Source organism: Pseudopodoces humilis, chromosome 1 (genome assembly GCF_049639895.1).
Source record: "Pseudopodoces humilis isolate 2021_Gansu_Grassland_sample_001 chromosome 1, ASM4963989v1, whole genome shotgun sequence".
Lineage (NCBI taxonomy): Eukaryota > Metazoa > Chordata > Aves > Passeriformes > Paridae > Pseudopodoces > Pseudopodoces humilis.
Genome location: NC_142200.1, coordinates 96,095,240 through 96,112,364, shown reverse-complemented (window position 1 = coordinate 96,112,364; position 17,125 = coordinate 96,095,240). Strand labels below are relative to the sequence as shown.

At 39.1% G+C, this 17,125-nt stretch overlaps 1 protein-coding gene across 3 annotated transcripts; it reads right to left on the bottom strand.

Annotated features, from left to right (window-relative positions):
• Positions 1-9,879: 9,879 nt before the first annotated feature.
• Positions 9,880-16,250, bottom strand: CCDC201 (coiled-coil domain containing 201). Of its 3 annotated transcripts, none has more exons than XM_088055149.1 (3): positions 16,043-16,250; positions 13,803-14,372; positions 9,880-12,914 (listed from the first exon to the last, which is right to left on the bottom strand). In XM_088055149.1, exons 2-3 carry the CDS (start codon positions 14,349-14,351, stop codon positions 12,828-12,830), a joined length of 636 nt encoding a protein of 211 aa, XP_087911275.1. In that variant the 5' UTR covers positions 14,352-14,372; positions 16,043-16,250; the 3' UTR covers positions 9,880-12,827. The 3 variants fall into 3 exon arrangements, with proteins under 3 accessions (XP_087911275.1, XP_087911270.1, XP_087911278.1); XM_088055144.1 differs by having other exon boundaries at positions 16,052-16,218; XM_088055152.1 differs by lacking the exon at positions 16,043-16,250 and adding an exon at positions 15,074-15,385.
• Between the last annotated feature and the right edge of the window lie 875 nt (positions 16,251-17,125).

Below are 17,125 nucleotides of genomic sequence, written 5' to 3'. Positions count from 1 at the left end.
GTACACTGACATACCGAAGAGGAGGCCTCAAGGGTAATAAAGCCATCAGGATCTTGTAACTACTGCACACATGCACGTACGAGTCCTTGCATTAACCCCCGGGAGAGGCTGCACAGCTGAAGCGGGATCTCCTGTGCCTGGGCTCAGTTTTGCTGCCGCTCCTGGGGTGAGAGGAGGATCAGTCTTCAAAACATGCGCTTCAGGGAAACCAGTATTTGTCAAACAGTTCAAAAATAAACGAGATACCTGCGTTTCTGTCTGTCCTTTTAACCCTCTCCGTCTCCTCACGTATCACCTAGGGGAGGCGTAGGTGGGAAATCTTTCCTTTTCTCCTTTGCCTGCAACAGTTGTCACTCCAGTAAGAGAAAAAGTACTCAAACTTCACTGTGCTGAACAGATTTTTTTATCCTGGTATTCACAGTACGTACCAAGCTTGAAATAGCACATTCCACTGCAAAGTCATCTAATGCAGCATGATTTTTCATTTAGTTTTTCTTCTCTCTACATTTATTTATCTTCTTTTGTAAATACATCATTTATGTGAAAGAAAGTGAAGCAGAACTGCAGAGCATGTTTAATGTTGTTATTCAAGTCTGTTCTCTGATATTGATGCCAATATTTTTTATAAGGTAGTGATTTTTTTACCACTATATTCATGTCAGTTCTCAAAAGCAATCTCATTGATTAAAGACTTGAAACATTTTCACTTTACTTTTTTTTTAAAAAAAAAAATTCAGATAGTTTTGGGCATTTCTATCTAGATACACCAAAGTTGAAACTCATTAGCTTTTTTAAGTACTTAGTAAAGAAGTCTAATTTTACAGTTTTTAAAACAATTCTGTGGACTTTGCATGTCTGACTGGGAGTACATTTTGGCTGAAAATTTAGGGCACAACAATTGCAATTAGACTTTTCAAACTTTTTCCCCCCTTCAATTTCTGCTTTTTGCTGTACATTTGTCTTGGAAACTGCAACTCTCTCACCATTCAAAATGAAGTGAAAAATACACAGAGATATGTCTATTTCCTCTCCCATAGAGAAAAAGGAAACAACGTAAACCCAACTCTCTTTCACGAAGAAACATGGAAAAGAATAGGAATGGAAAGTAGGCCAAGTTGTAAAATGACAAAGACCCAAACAACTCATATGCATTTGTGTATGTGTACACATGTATTCATTCACTTATTTATTTATGGATTTTGCTGTAGAGACAGCTTTTTATGAACAGAATCGAGGATCATTGACCGACTGCTTAACATAAGCTACTTGCCTCTGAAATTACTGTACTCCAGCCTGCCTCTGTCCTGCCTGCAGTTTTTCTGTCTAAAAAAACTGAGGTGAACTGAGAGTAAATAGCTTTTAATGATATATGTGAAATTATTTTTAAAAAGGATTTTTTAACTCATCATTTTTAAGTAACCAAATAAAGACTCTTAATGCAGGAACAGCATGCTTGTCTGAGGTACAGGCCTACATAACAAAACTCCCATTAGTTTAAAATAAACCAAAACTCATTCTTCCCATGCACCATCTTGTTTTCAGGTCTTTGGCAAGTTTTCCCTTGCTGTGAGGCAGCTGGCAGTATCTGAACTGCTCAGGCAATTCCTAACAACTTGCAGCCTTTTACAAGTCAGATCTTTTCAGTGTACCCAGTAAGATGAACAAAAGATAAACAACACTCCTCCCCACAGATTATAAAACATTTTGAAGGTGTTTTGGTTTGTTTTCTTTATGGTTCCAGGTCCACTTGAAATCATGGCCCAGCCCTTTTTTCACTTGCTGTCTTTTGTGAAATCAAATTGAGGAAACCTAAAAGTCCACTAAAGCAGACTTTATGAGATGTTCTTCTGGACAAAAGGTAGACCGACAAAAATCATATTTCATTTATGTAATATTCATATTTCATTTATGTAATATTCATATTTCATTTATGTAAATGTAATGAACATATGTTGGAACACATAATGATAACTTAGGGCAGTATCACTCAACCAGGCAATGCTTTTTTATAGGTCATGGGACATCAATGAAGTGAAAGTAGTGTATAGGTTTATGAAAACTGTTTGATGTAATACTACAACTCATCTACCAATCTCCATCTCTGACCCTGACATTGCTTTAAAGAACACAAACAGATAAGAGTCAGGAGGTTAAAAACACCCATGATGTAAAGTTGTGATTACTAAAGACTTTTGACGATAATTTTTAGGTGTTCCAACTGGTGACTACTAACTTGAATCACTTGTCAAAAGAAAACACATGAATCCTAGGCAAGGGTTACTTTTTCTGCAAGATTTTCCCATTGGTTTCTCAATAATTCTTAGTCAGTGACCTCACTTTGAATGATAAATAAAGTCTGGGATTTTCTAATTCTTTTTCTTTAAAGTAATACAGAGTGACTTGCAGAATGTAAAGTTTTATATGCATGAGTGTATAAGAAATTTTTATCCACTAGTTACCAAAAATTCGAGTAACTTGCCAAATAATTTCCTACTGAGACTGCTTATATGGTTGTGTTTTTAAAAAACCCAAATAGCCAGTGGAATATCCTCATTATATTTTTTAGGTAAGAACCTAATTCTGAATTTTAAGCTTAATATCCAAAACCACTATGATGCACGTAAACACACACACATACCACACACAAATGGTATCAAGCATATAAAAAGAAACAGTTATGATAGAAATATAAACCCCTCAGTTTCTTCTCTGAATTTTTTCCATATAAAAAACGCTTTATTTAATCTGTGTAAATTATTAGGAATTCCAGTCAACTGACTGCACTTAGGTTATTGATGAATAATTTGATTCACACATTTGTTGATAGTTGTCACTTTGTAGCAATGGCATATAAGCCATTTGATATTATTTATCTATTCTGATCAGGTAAATATGACTTTCAGAATTAAATTCTGGATGCAGAGGAGGAGATGTTCCAAGTTTGTGTTGCACTAACTTTTGGATGCAGACTGACTTTTGCTATTTTGGATGCAGACTGACTTTTGCTATTTTGCCCCAGCAATTAATTTGGCTAAAATGTAGGAAATAGCTCATAAATACCTAAAACTAAATCTGCAGAAATTCTAGTGAGAAGCTGTCTCATGGCTAGTCTAGCTAGGGAAGGCTTCTATGGACGTTCTGCATTAAATCACAGGTCATGAAAAAAAAAGAGAAAAAAGTAGTTTATCTCCTTGGTGGCACCCATGGTGTCTGGGCACTGAGTAAAACACCTTGTTTGCAATGTTGTGCATACATAGATCAGCCAGAAAACTATTTTCTACAAACTGTTACACTCTTCTGGCAAGAGAGGTTAAAGTCCTTTAGTCATCCTACCACGGGCCAGCTGCTTTCTCAGTTTGCCTAGCTGGAAAATAATACAAAAACATTTTGACTTACTGTGCTATGACAAAGCTGAAAGCATGTTGCAGAAAGCGAGTTCCTGTGTGGACAGTTAATATAAAAAAACCCCTTCTGCTTCACAGCATTACTAAGCCCAGGCAGGGGTATTTCTGTGACCAGTCATGGAAATAAAGGTTTTTAAGTGTCTACTGCAGTGAGCTATAGCTTAGAAGGGACTTTAAAAAATGTAAATTACCCCCTTAGTGCTGGCTCCAGGCATCTAAACCAGGATAAGCTGTTTAAATCTCTTTGTATTTTTCAGACACTGTGTCTCTCCAGGCCCAGAAAAAGAAAAGAACACCACTAACCATATGATATGCCCTTTACTGCAGTCCCTGAGGGCTGAAGGCACTGATGGAGTGAGACTCCAGCCCTCACCACCATCAGGTTTACTTGCTGAAGCTGTTGCTACCTTATGCTGATAAAGGGAAAGGTGGTTTCCTCAGACATTTACTTTTAAAGCAATTTAAACATAATAGCACTTTCAAATACATATTCAAGAATCTCATGTGAGGTTTGAGACAGTAACAAAAGATTACTACTAATGTCTGGGTCTGTCACACAGGTTAAATGCCAGGATTCACATGAAACTCCCCCTTCTCCTTGAGCTAATGCATGGCTTTCTAGGCACAAGCATTACTACATGTGATAGGGAGAAAAGTAGGCAGTACTGATGGAGAAAAAGGGAGATCCAGACCCAGACTAGGGCCATCATAGTTACAGCCAGTTGCACAGCTCAGAGAAAAAGTGCCTGGAGGACAGCAACCAGCAATAATTAATGTATATTAGTTTTCTTCCTTATCAAGTGCAACAGTGGATATTCTCTTTGACAGTAGATAGATAGACTGAATGTTGAAAGAGGCTTACTGCTAACCCAAAACTGGAGAAGCCCCTGGTGTTTCAAATTCCTAATCTTCTGAGGTTTTATGGAGACTTTTTACTTCTGTGAATATATTTGGCTCTTAATAGTTGAATCTTAAGTGCCATTCTTTCATCTTTTCAAAAATGCTAATGAAAAATAGGAATAGTCATAGGACTCAGGCCAGAGTAAGTCAAGGGCTCAGTTTTCTCTGGTCATCAGTCCCATGAAGTGGGAGGCCAAAACTGAGGGACAAACATTCCAGAACTGTGCTTGCTAAAGGAACATGGCCTGGACTGCAGGCAGGGGAGAAAGACAGCAGCCTGGAATTCTTAGGAAGAGAGCAAGAGGGGTTTTACTGATGGCAGATTGATAAATGCTGTTAGAACAGGAGGACACATTTCTCTTCACCAATTAAAATTGTTTTTCACATTTAGGCTATTCAGTTCTGCACTGGTTCTTACAAAAATAAAACAGCTGCTTTCGTCAGGAAATCTGTCCTTGCCTTTTGTCCTGGGGCATTTCCAATTTCGCAGTATTATTTGTATTAATTATTATTATTATTCTTATATTGTTGACAGTAATACCAAGAGTACTTTTTTCAGGTTTATGACAGGTTTCTACTGTTTTCTCAGAGGTCAAGAGACAGGACTCTGGGACTTCAGTCTGTTCTAGACAGCCTGAGGCTTGCACAGAGATCTGGAATCAGGTAAGCTGCTGCTGGAAATCAGCTTTGCCTGAGCTTTAGTGTCTGATAGTGTCGGGTTTCCCACTGGCCAAATGCCAGGCATCCACTAATGTCACTCACTTATCCTCCCCTGCCACAGATGGGCAGAGGAGAGAAAAACTTAGCTCTCATGAGTTGAGACAAGGGCTGTGAGAGCACACTCCAAGGGCAAAACAGGCTCATCTTAGAGGTACAAAGTGAATTTATTACTAACAAAATCAGAGGAGGATAATGAGAAGTAAAATAAGCCCTTAAAACACCTTTTCTTCTTCTAGCCCCTCCCTCCGGCCCACTGACAACACAGGATGACAGGGGCTGGGGGTTTGGTCAGCTCTTCCCCTGAGATCTTCTTCCACTGTTCAGAGAGAGGAGTCCTCCCTCTGTGAGACTGTGGGGTCCCTTCCCATGGGAAATAGTTCTCAGTGAACTTCTCCAGTGTAGTTCCAATCTCACGAGCAGCAGTCCTGCCAAAACTGCTGCAGTGTGAGTTCCTCCCATAGGCACACAGTCCTTCCAGCTGCAGTGTGGGTCACTCTTCCATGGGCTGCAGCCTTCCAAGGACAGACTGCTCCAGCCTGGAAGCAGGGACCCCCTGCCTCCCTCCACCGGGTCTCCCACTGGATCACAGCCTCCTCCAGACATCCACCTGCTCCAGCATGAGCACCTCCCTCATGGGCTGTGGGTGGATCTCTGCATCCCCTGTGGATCCCCATGGGCTGCAGGTGCACAGCTGCTGCACCATGGTCATCACCATGGCCTGCAGGGGAGTCAGCTCTGGTGCCTGGAGCAGCTCCTGCCCCTCCTTCTCCACTGACCTTGGTGTCTCCATGTTGTTTCCCTCATGTTCTCACCTCCTCTTCTCTGGCTGGAATTGAAACTGCATCACCACTTTGTTTTGATTTTTTTCTTAAATATGTTATAGCAGAGGTGTTACCTTTATCGCTCATTGGCCCAGTTTTGGCCAGCATCATGTCCATCTTCAGACCCATCAAAGATTGTCTCTGCTGGACGTGGTGGAAGCTTCCAGCAGCTTTCCACCAGATCCACCTCTGTGGCCCCCCTGCTACCAAAACCAACACAAGGGGTTAATACAAATTGTTGTTATTATATCAAAATCACACTGGAGATAAGACTGAATGTCACATGAATATTTGCCTACCCACCGCATAAATAAATTCTGCAATCAAATACAAAGATTATGTAGAGTTATTGGATTAAAAAATCAATTTAATTAATGTATAATGAAACAAAGCAAAAAGCAAAGATTAGATTGTTAAAGGACTTTGTTTAAGATGAAAGCAGGCTGCCTCTCTTTTCAAATAAGATTTGAGCACCTTTGGTAAATCACCATGATTTTGCCTTCTATAAAAAAGTCACGTGGAAAGAATCAACCTTCTAGGGACCCATAGCTTGGTGATGATGGGACAGTTGGAAAAACCAAGACACAGAGAGAAGCTCTTAGATGTGTCAAAAGCTTTTCTCTTGAGTAATCTGATTAATCAAGCTGATGTAGATATGCTTATATGGATAACTATAAAAATAGGCCTTAAATTTGGTTTTTGTTGCTGCCGAAATTACAATCGTAGACTGATTGACCATGAAATGGTCAACATAACAAAAATAAACAACCCTCTCAGCACCTCCTTCTTTTAAATGTAATTTTCTACGTTTTCATGTGTAGGACATTTCCCCTATGAGGTGATATTTTTTTCAAAGATATCTATCTTTTGAATAAACCTGTTTTGCAGACTTATTAAGTATATGCAAATAAAGGACACCTTTTAAAATATCAGGTTCAAGATTTATTTTCCTTTAACTCACTGATTTTGCATTCTGAGAAACTATACTAGACCTTTTTGGTGTCATGAATCTGCTGTAGTATTTTTGCTTCTCTTATTAATCTCTTCTCCAAATGTGATCATCACAGACTTTTCATTTTGCTGGTCTTACACAAGGAATTTGCTCTGTGATTTGTTTTCTTTTATCAATTTTTATCATCTCCCAACTGTGGCTAAAAAGTCTGCTACTGAATATACTAGTAAAGGTCAGGATACACTGTTGATTTGCATGCTTGCATCATTACCTTTATGGTATAATTGCCAATCCTACAGTCTTAGTGAACTTTTTCTCAGCTACCCAGAGGTATTCAGGATGCCATACAGCACTTCTTTCTCCACTGTTCCAGTTGCAGCCCTTCTTTCTAGCACAGTTACAACACATACCCAAAGTTGCATATATGTTGTAAATAAAGTTTTTGTTTGCAATTGCAAGCCTCCATCTAATTACAGTGTCTTTCCTCTCACGGTGGCAAAGCTTCTTGCTGTTGCTGAGCTATGGTTTGTGGCAGGTTTTGGGGGTTTGTGTGATTTTTTTCTTCTAGAGGAGTAACGAATTCTAAAGCATCCATGACCTTTGTATGAAAACTCTCACTCAACACCAATTTGATTTGACTGTGTGCCAAATGATGCAATGAATTGCTCGTGCTCTCTTGGCTGGGCAGTATGCTTTGAAACCCATTTTACCTGGACATCTTGTAAGTGCTTTTTTGGATCCAGTTCCTCTCCAAGTGAATTTGTCAGCAATCCTGTGCATACTTTCTTTCTTATATTTGAGTTCCACCAACTTTCCATACTATAAAATAGAATTACTCCATTTCTAGGAAGAGAACCTTTCTTTTCCCCTATCATTGCTGGCACCTCCTCTTTAGAAGAAGTTGTAAGCTTTAGGGGGATTATGATGTCTGCTCATAGGAGAAGGTCACTACAAAGGACAAACCTGCAATGACATGAAGAGCTGAAAGCAGAAGACAGTTATAGTAGGACCTGTAGAGCTAGGAAAGGCCAAAAGTATGAAGTGGAGGACAACAAAAGGGATCAAAATGGCAGCAGCAGTAAAGAGCAGAAAAGATATGAAGGGTATTTTCTTCTTTCCATTTCTCCTATAAAAATGAAGAAAAACAGGAAAAAAACCCCACAAACCCATGAATAAATAAAAAAAACCCACAGATGCAGGACAGTGAGTGACAGAACAATGATGCAAGCTCAGTCCTATTTTTAATAAACACTTAGGCAAAGTGGAGCTACTTTGACAGGTAACAAAACCACTGACTTCACAGGAAGGCTGGAAACAAAGGTTACTGCCTTGTGAGCTAGGACATTTGGTTTCAAGTTCCTATCTTACGTGGGAAGGGGATTTGAAACGCAATCTGTACTTCCAAATTTTTATACTGTGGGTTGCTGGGACCGAAATCAGATAGAACTCCTGTCTCACTGCTGTCTGCTGTGCATCACCATGCACTCAATGCACACTGTTTCATGATGGAAGGCTGGGACTGCTGTTAGTGCTGCAAAGCCTCACGTGTGAGCGTACCCAGGAGGCTGTCAGCTGTCAAGCTCTACAGGATTTGCATGCCTATTGGGACTGACTACACTGTTAAGCACCATTTAATTGCATAGGAGTATTAGGTACCTACAAAGTATTAGAAATCCTGAGCAAGTTTTGGGCAGGGTGAGGGTGAGCAGCTCAGGTCCACATCCTAAAGGATCATCCTTAGTTCAAGTTTTTAGCAACATCTGAAAATGTTACTCAGTTGCTTCAACTGGTCTAACTTTTCTAAGTGCTGCTAGGCTCAGTGTTTGTTTATTTGTTTCTAATAAGTTGGAAATATTGAGGAGAGAGCTGTTTTAATAGGCATGGTGGAGTTCATCAACAGATGGAGCTAAGGGAGACTTTTGTATGTCTTACAGAACAAAACACAACCAAGTACAGGTCAGTGATGCTGTTGTGTGATTTATTAGTCAAGAGTTTTGTCCATAGCAGGAATGTAACTGTTGTAACCTAGAGGGGAAAAAAATAAAATCTGTTTTTATTTAAAAGTTTTCCACTTTTCCTAGTTATTCTAAAATTGTTCAGCTGTGATGAGCAAAGGAAGGATCTAGTTTCCATTTGTCTGTTACATAAATCTAAAATATGCTAAATACATCTGCTAAACATTTTTCTCTTCAAACTGGCCTCCTACAGAAGCACCACAGCTGGGCAGAGCACTCCCAACTCTGTCAACAGAAGAGTGCTTCAGTGGGAACAAGGCCGAGCTCATAAATCTAGGATGAAGACATTTCTGTCTCTTCCCTCTGTTCTTGGTAATGTTTTTGTTCTTCTCCCTCCAACATCATGCTTAGTCACCATCAGCAGGTAGGTTGTGTAATATCTATTCAGGGACAAGTGTACTGAAAACAGTTCCATAGGTCAAGGTCATAGCTTCACTCCAAAAGGAAAAATACTGCCCTAAAAGAACACTCTCAATAGGAAGGCTGTTCTGAACTTACAAATGTGTCCGTGTTGCATTTGAAAGTCAGGACAAGACCAAAGCTCAAGAGTATGTTGCAACTCTGCTTCACATTCATTCACACAGGAAAAAGGCTTTTTATTTTACAGAACAGGTTGTCTTGGGGATTATCTTCTCATAGGGATCTGGTGTCTGTAGCCACCCACCTTTTTCAGCCTCAGCTCCCAAAATCCATCCTTAAGGTCTATAATCATTAGGAAGATTTCTTGTTTAGAGGTGTTGGATTTTGCATCTCCCTTTAAGAATTTTTTTTTCACTGTGATGATATTGTAATATAAATATTCATAAAGGAACTTTATGCATGAAGAGAAGCAATAACCAAACAGTAATTTGCCATTGTTGCCACTAGAGGATGAACATTAAACAAGAGTGAAACTGCATACTAGTAGTGCTCCTCCCAAAATCTCTTCCTTTCAAAATGTACATACATAGTATGACAGAAAAGTAGCTGTATCTTTTAAACTTAAAATCTTAATTCCAGTAGATTTGTGAGTCTATGGGAGAAATTAAATTCAAGCTCTGTAAACAAAAGAAATACTAGTTTGGTGGTTGTTTGTTTTTTTAATTTATTTTTGCCTTATGGATATTCTTATATGTGAAGTATAATAACAGCAGTACAGTTTTGTAAGTGCAACTTGATATGTGTAGTTTCACATTTTTCAACATCTTGACTTTATAAATTAGACACCAACCTTTCTTTGGGAACACCATTCACTAAGGTCTGTGCTATATAGGCCTGGTTGAAGTCCCTGGGGATTGTAACATGCAATTAACTGCTGATACTGTGGTTGTAGAACATCAGACACATGTTGGAAAACCCCCAAAGAACCAGTTGATTGTATTAATATTCTCTTTAAATACTATAAGCAGTTTTATAACTTCTGCAAGTTCTGCATGAACGCCTAAATTATTCCAAAACAAATGCTATATAATCTTTTCTATTTATTTTTAAACATTCTAGAGAGGGAATAGAAGTAGTTTCCAAAACCATGAGACCCCTTGGTTTTTTGCATCTGTCTGCCTGATATAGCTTGAAAACTTGGAAAGACCCAAAGTCAGTTCTGTGTTACCATTCGGTACAATTTGTTTTCCTCCACTGAGGAAAGTCTTTGGGATTTTATTTGCACCAACTAGTTCCATTAACCTGACAGGGTGGCAGCCTTGCTCCCTGAAAAAACTTTCCATCCTTTACTGAATTCTGAATTTCAGAACTTTTGCATTGCACTTGGAATGAAACCAAAGATACCTTAGACATTAAGTAGCCGTATTCCCTGGATTCCTTTTGCATTTAATGTAGCCCTAAGCAGGGCCTTAGAAGGAACTTTGCAGCAACTACACCCCTGGCCTCCTAAGGTCTGGAACTTGTCCCACATGACCTTTCCACTTGGCCTAGCATCATGGAGGGCATCAACCCAAGCAGCACTTTGGGGCATGACAACAGTCTGAGTTTTGGCAGAAGACCAGTGTCAGATATCAGAGGGTATCAGATGGGCAAGGAATCCAGCAGTGAAGAGCAGGCACTAAAGACAAAACACATCTGTGTCTTATAAGGAAGGAAAGAGCTAGAGGCCAGATTGGAGAAGACATTAGATGAAGACATTTGAAGACCAAGAAGGTGAATGGGTAGGAGCCAAGAGTGACTTTGAGAGGAAGTACTAAGAAAGAACAGCAGAAACAGTATCAAGACTTCTTGAGACGAGGATGAGAAACCTGAAGAAGGAACAACTGGAACTGACTATCTGGGAAGGTACAAATAAACAAGAAGCAGAACTGGGTCATTTGGATTAAGCATTGGGTCATGCAGCCAGACTAATCTGTGCTTTTCCCAGGGGTAGAGAAGGGTTTTACGCTAACCTTGCACTTGCCTGATCTTAGTTCAGCCCCTGGCACAAATCACAGATACTGATGAAATGCCTGCAGGCTCAAGGGGAATAGCAGCACATCTGCAACCATGCCTATTTTATCTCAAAAGCAGCTTGGGATCTACACCAGCCAGGAGCTCTCTGGTTGCCAGAGGAACCTGTGGAGACCAGACAAGCAGTCCGGGTAACACACACAAACAAATTCCAGAACATTAACTAAACATGAAACCAAGTGAGCGTGACTTGGCTCATGACCCAAAGGACAGCATCACCCCACTGCCTGCCTACACAGAAAGCCAGGTCTGAGGATAAAGCTGTTCTCCTGAGAAACTCTGAAGAATTTCTCTTCAGGAATCATTAGCAAAAACATCCTAATTCCTTTTAAAGCCTGAGAGAGGTTGTAAAACCACAACTCCTCACCTACATTTTGGAGTGTAACAGAGATGCTATTGATTGGCCTGTCTCATAATGTTGGCATGGGACATATTTCTCCTTCTCTGCCACCTTGAATGTAAGATATTACAAGTTACAGTTTGTGGCAAGGAAATGCAAAAGTGTCCCTTGCCTCCATTCTTAACTGGCAGCTTCTTTTAAATGGGACCTCTCCCCTTTGGGTGGTTAGTGCCTGGAACAACTGCAAAACCAGTATAAGCCAGGAAAGTGCACATGCTAGAGCCACACCAGTTCAGAAGTATGTGTATGTAGGTGCTAAATCTGTTCTGGATTCCTGCTGCTGACACTGCACAGATAATTTAGAAGTGATAAACTCTGCCCTGTTTGATCTAAAGATGAAATAACAGACAGCAATAGGAACAAACATGAGTATTGTGCTTTTTGCATCAATTCTTGACTGGCGCTTCACAAAGTTCCTTTGAGCTAAATTACAATTTTGACAATACAGCTGTCAGGTAAGACACCCTTCTTGACCTCCATGCAGCAGCTCCAGAGGAAAACAAACTGTTTCCAAACAGAAACCCCATACTCCTTCAAAACACACAGCCAAGGAATAAGTATCTCCAATACAACAGTGAGTTGCATTTTTAATCTAAAGCTGGGACAAACTGATTTTGAACCAAAACTTCAAAATAAGCTCTCATTAATTAGTAATCTCTAAAGAATGGTCTCCGTCCTTGGTGCCTCTCAGTATTTCCTCATCTCAGCAGGTAGCAGCAAAAACATTCCAGATTGCATCAGCTTTGATTACTCTTAGGATGAAGAGATTCTCCTTTGGCTAACTAGGATTACACTCTATGTGGCCACTAGGACTTTGTCTGGTGACTTCTTGTTAAGAAAGATCAGCAACCCTACAAGACTTGGATGCTACACGAAAGATTAAGGCCAGGAAGAGCTGTGGCAGGATGAAGAATGATTCTTACACATTAAATTCTTCCTCCCTTTGTTCTAGGCCTTTCAGCCCTTATAAATTAATGTTGACTCTTGTGTAGAGAATCTTCTTAAGTTATACCTGACTTCTAGATTTAAGAGGAAAGAATGACAAAAAAAAACAAAACAAAAAAATAACATTTTGGAAGGAAAGAGGAAGTATAACAGGCAATATAATGAAGAATGTGATTGACTGGAACTTGCCATTCCTACATGATGAATGTGACAGCACTTATCCCACAGGTAGCCCAATCAAATTTCTTCAATTGTCAGTTCATGTTTAGTTGCCTCCTCAATGTTTTTAAGTTGACGAAGCAGCCATTCTCTTTCTTTCTTTCTCTGTTATAGAAGAAAAAATATTTTTTTATCACCCAAATCCATTCAGGTACCACCTGCTTTCAAAACTAAACCACCTACACAAAGCACTTATGACCCAACTCAATTTTGGCTGAAGTTTTCCATTTGTTTTAAGCAAAGAAGCTTTTGCTCTCAAAGCTGGAAAGTTTTGTTGAGTTTTCAACACACTCAAGAAAATATGGTACAGAGAAAAAACCCAAACCAGAACAGAATTTGATGGCTTCACCTGGACATGACAACCTTCAATTCTGCTGCCTTCCTGTCCTTTCTATGGGCTTTCCACAGGCCCTTAGCAACTAATTAAAGTTTCAGAAAACTGAGTTCTTGTGTGCCACAGACAAGCAACACCTGCAGAGCATCTATTAATCTAAGCTTTCCTCAGGAAACCCTACAAAAGGTCTGCTCACCTTTTGATCCCATTTGCAATGACTGTCATTCTTTTTATAAAGCACAAAAATTTGGATTTAAAAGAAAAAGGAGCAGATTATTTGTTTATCAAGTTTAAACTGACTTGCTAACATTAAGAAACTTCAGAATTTCAATTACTGATTTTGTCCTATTCTTAAATATCTTCTAAATAAAGATCTATTTTAAACAACATACTTTCCCACTAGGGTAAACAATGCCAGCTCACAAGCTGAAGCAAATGCTAGTTTGGAAGTTTGCATGGTATCCCATCTCTAATTAGGAATGGTATCACAGAGTCTACCAGGTTATGACCCAATTAATAAATAGATGTCCTCACTGCTAAAGTTATGGAAATGTTCTATTAGTAAACTATTCTCACTTCACTAGAAAGGTCTATATATCTTCAGCATTGGTAGAAGTTTGTGTAATTTAGGTATTGAATAGCTAAATTAAAGCCTTTACCTGAAGAGTTTTATCAATTTTCTTCTTTCTGGATTTTGCTGGCAGAGGATCTTTTATCCCTGGTATTCCAGAAACAAGCCATGAAGGTCCACTCTTGGGAGTTGCTGCAGCACCCACAGATGCTTTGGTGGTAGCTTGAGTTTCTATATCTGGGACAACCTTATGAGCTGGCTCTTGATTTGATTCATCAGAGGCCAGCACAGTAGAAAGCCTCCTTCTAGAAAATACAAGCTGAGAGCTTTGAGTTTTCTCTTTATTTAATTCTTGCAAATCAAATGCTGTTGAAAGCCTTTTCGGGGACATGTGAGGGATGTATGCATCAACACGCACTGATGACACTTGAGATAATGATCTGCTTAGATCTGATTTTGGCATTGGAGATCCATAAACTCTCTTTGTGGCATCTTGGTCCTTGATTGACTGATTTGTCAGATCTATAAGAGATGGTGTTGTTCTTGAAAGCATTGAGTCCACTGGGGTGCTGTGTTTCACCATTCTCCTTTTCAGAGATCTTTTAACATTCAGATACGAATCATCTTCCTCTGACATCTTGAAGTCAGGTTTATTGCCCTAAGAAAATAAGAAGATTGTGTCATTGTTCACACTGTGAGAGATGCAATGCAAGCTGCTTTTTAACAGCATGCTGTTAAATCAAATCCAAAGTGTTCCTATTTTCATGTCTGTATTCTATCTTTACATGGAATTTATCCTTTATATAGATCAGTGTTCAAGCATTTGGAACATTGAAAACAGAACATGAGAACACAGCTGGTCATACATCCAACACACTCCACTCCCAGCCTTCTGCATAAGGAACTCCAAGTATGCTAGAATTTTTAAAGATCTTTCATTAACTGCAACATCATTAAGATAGTGTTTTCTCTTTCCAAGTATAGAAATAATATAGTTTTGGGGTTTCAGCTGCTAACACGCCGTATGTAGCTGAAAACTATTAGACGGCAGAGAGCAAAAAATCAAGTGCTCAAAAGATATGGGCAGAGAATTTCTGGATTCACCAATGATCTCTTAATCAAATTGCCATGTTGTTTCCCTTAATTCCTTGAAAGGGGGCTCACAAACCTCTAATTCCCTCCTATTTACTTGACATTTGTCTCACTTCAGCTGCTCCTAAGCTTTGATTCTAAAAAAATACATGTTCTGTGCAAGTCTGTTTTCAACCAAATTTACAATTACAAGGTTGCTTTTGCTAGTAGCATTATTCTTATTCATTTGCAAACCCCCACCCAATAAAAAGAAACTGTGCTTCTTACACTTGCTACTTCTTGGGTAGAAAAGTCCAAGATAAAGATGTGCAATTAAGATAAATATCTAAATCAGGTGATCAGTTAAGAACTCCTAGTAATTGTTGAACTCTTTGCTTTCATGAGGTTGTTCAGATATTTCATGCGGGTTGAGTGCCCCATACTCTAAGCGGTATATGGACTGTGGCCTTGGAGGGGCATGAGAACAGGACTCCCACAAAGCAGGACTCAAGAAGACAGGGAGGTATATTTGCTGAAGTAAAAGGTATTAGTACTCCATTCCTTGTCAAGGTTTTGCACCTATGTAGCATCTAAGTCTTCTAGCGGAGTTTCACATCCACTTTGTGTTTCTAAACACAAAGGTGGCAAGAGATAGAGCACTGACTCTTCAATACAGCAGAAGTCAGATGTCTTATGGGTTTTTTTTCTATTTAGAAAGAGGGAGGAGTACTCCATAATAGTTTTTATTTGGATACCCATTTCTTCTCTCACTTCTTAGCAGTGCTAGTTTGTGTGACACATTGGCAGCACTTAGTCCACAGAGATTCCCTTTTTCCATTGCTGTTTAGGCAGATTGACTTCCTTTAGTCTTTATCATAGAAGCTTACATGATTAAGCTTAGAAAGGGAATAAGAAGGATTTTACAGCAACCACTCTTTCCCCAAACCTATCCTCAGTTATATATTTTAATGCTTTCCCCTTCAGTATTAAATGGTAAATTATTTCTTACTTAAATTAGTTTTTAACAATTTTTTCAACCAAATCTTTTGTGGAAAACAATTTTTCTTTTAATCTCACACTTCTCTATGCTTTAGAAAGATAAATATGTATAAGCAACAGGTTTTTCTGCTCTAACACCGCTATAGATAAAGGGAAGAAGTCTAAAAACAACATTGTTATATAAACTATTTGAGAATATCAAAGTGGATCACAAAGAATGCATCTTGCAGGAAATTTGATAAAATATAGCAGGCTTACCAGACCTACCAAGTTCTATCTGATATCTTCCTTCCTTCGTTTTCTGAGGAAATTAGCTTCAGCTGCTACTTCCCTTCTTATAGGCCTGTTCATCCTGGCCACCCTTTGCTGAAGACACTCCCTAATTAACACATTTAGCGTTTTTTGGGAGTATCAGCAGTATTGCTTTTAAACAAATAGTTAACTAAATAGGAATCTAGGACTAATTAATCATAGGAAAATGGGCTAGCTGACTTATCTATGTTTATTTCTATTTAATCTCTGCTGTTTGCTGCCTATTTCAATCACAAAAATACTCTAGTGGTTAATTGGCTTCACATGGCTGCATAAGGCACATTGAGGATCTGCTGCAAGATGAATGTATTTTGATGGAGTATACTGCCATCCTGATTTTGTTTTCTCGCTGCTATTCTTGCTCAAATAATAAATAGGAAATTAATGTTAAATCTGCCATAAAAATCTCTTCTTTTAGGAAAATAGAAAGTAATAACAAACTGAAAACCTGCAAGTTTCAGTGTGAATTTCACGGTGTTTGCAGCTAACAGCTAATGACAGCATTTTATCTTGAAGAATTTGAAGTGTTTTCAAAGTAGCAGCTCTTAGATTAGAATTCCATTGGTTTGAAATGGTATGGTTTAGGTGGAGGACTGTAATTTTTATCAACTGAAAAGCAGCTGGACTACACCAGTCCTTCTGAATTGCAAGTCAGCTCTGTGGTAGCTGACAGTAAACAGCTGTTATCACAATGCTGCAGAGCAAGAACAGGTGTGAGAGAGCATGTGCATAAATAGTGGGGTAGCCCCTTCTGCAAAGCATGACCTGTGGACTTTTAAGCTGATCAGACAGAGCTAATTTCACGGCTTTACGTAGATGACCTGGGGTTGTAGAGTGCATCTAGCACAGACAGAGGGGCAAAAGCACTGATCTCGCAGGAATTTGAACTTTTGGTTCCAGGGAGTCTGGGTATTTCAAACCTAATCATAAACCACTCTCTCTTGCCACATTAATGGTTCTACTATGAATAGAGAATTGGAGCTACCAGTTCAATATTTAGAAGTAACAGTCTGTCAGTATATGGATAAA

Excerpts from the sequence above, each read along its gene's own strand:
- CCDC201 (XM_088055149.1), bottom strand. The coding sequence starts at position 14,351 with ATGTCAGAGGAAGATGATTCGTATCTGAATGTTAAAAGATCTCTGAAA. Across the intron at positions 12,915-13,802 it reads AAATTGATAAAACTCTTCAG|AGAAAGAAAGAAAGAGAATG; the intron begins GTAAAGGCTTTA and ends CTTCTATAACAG.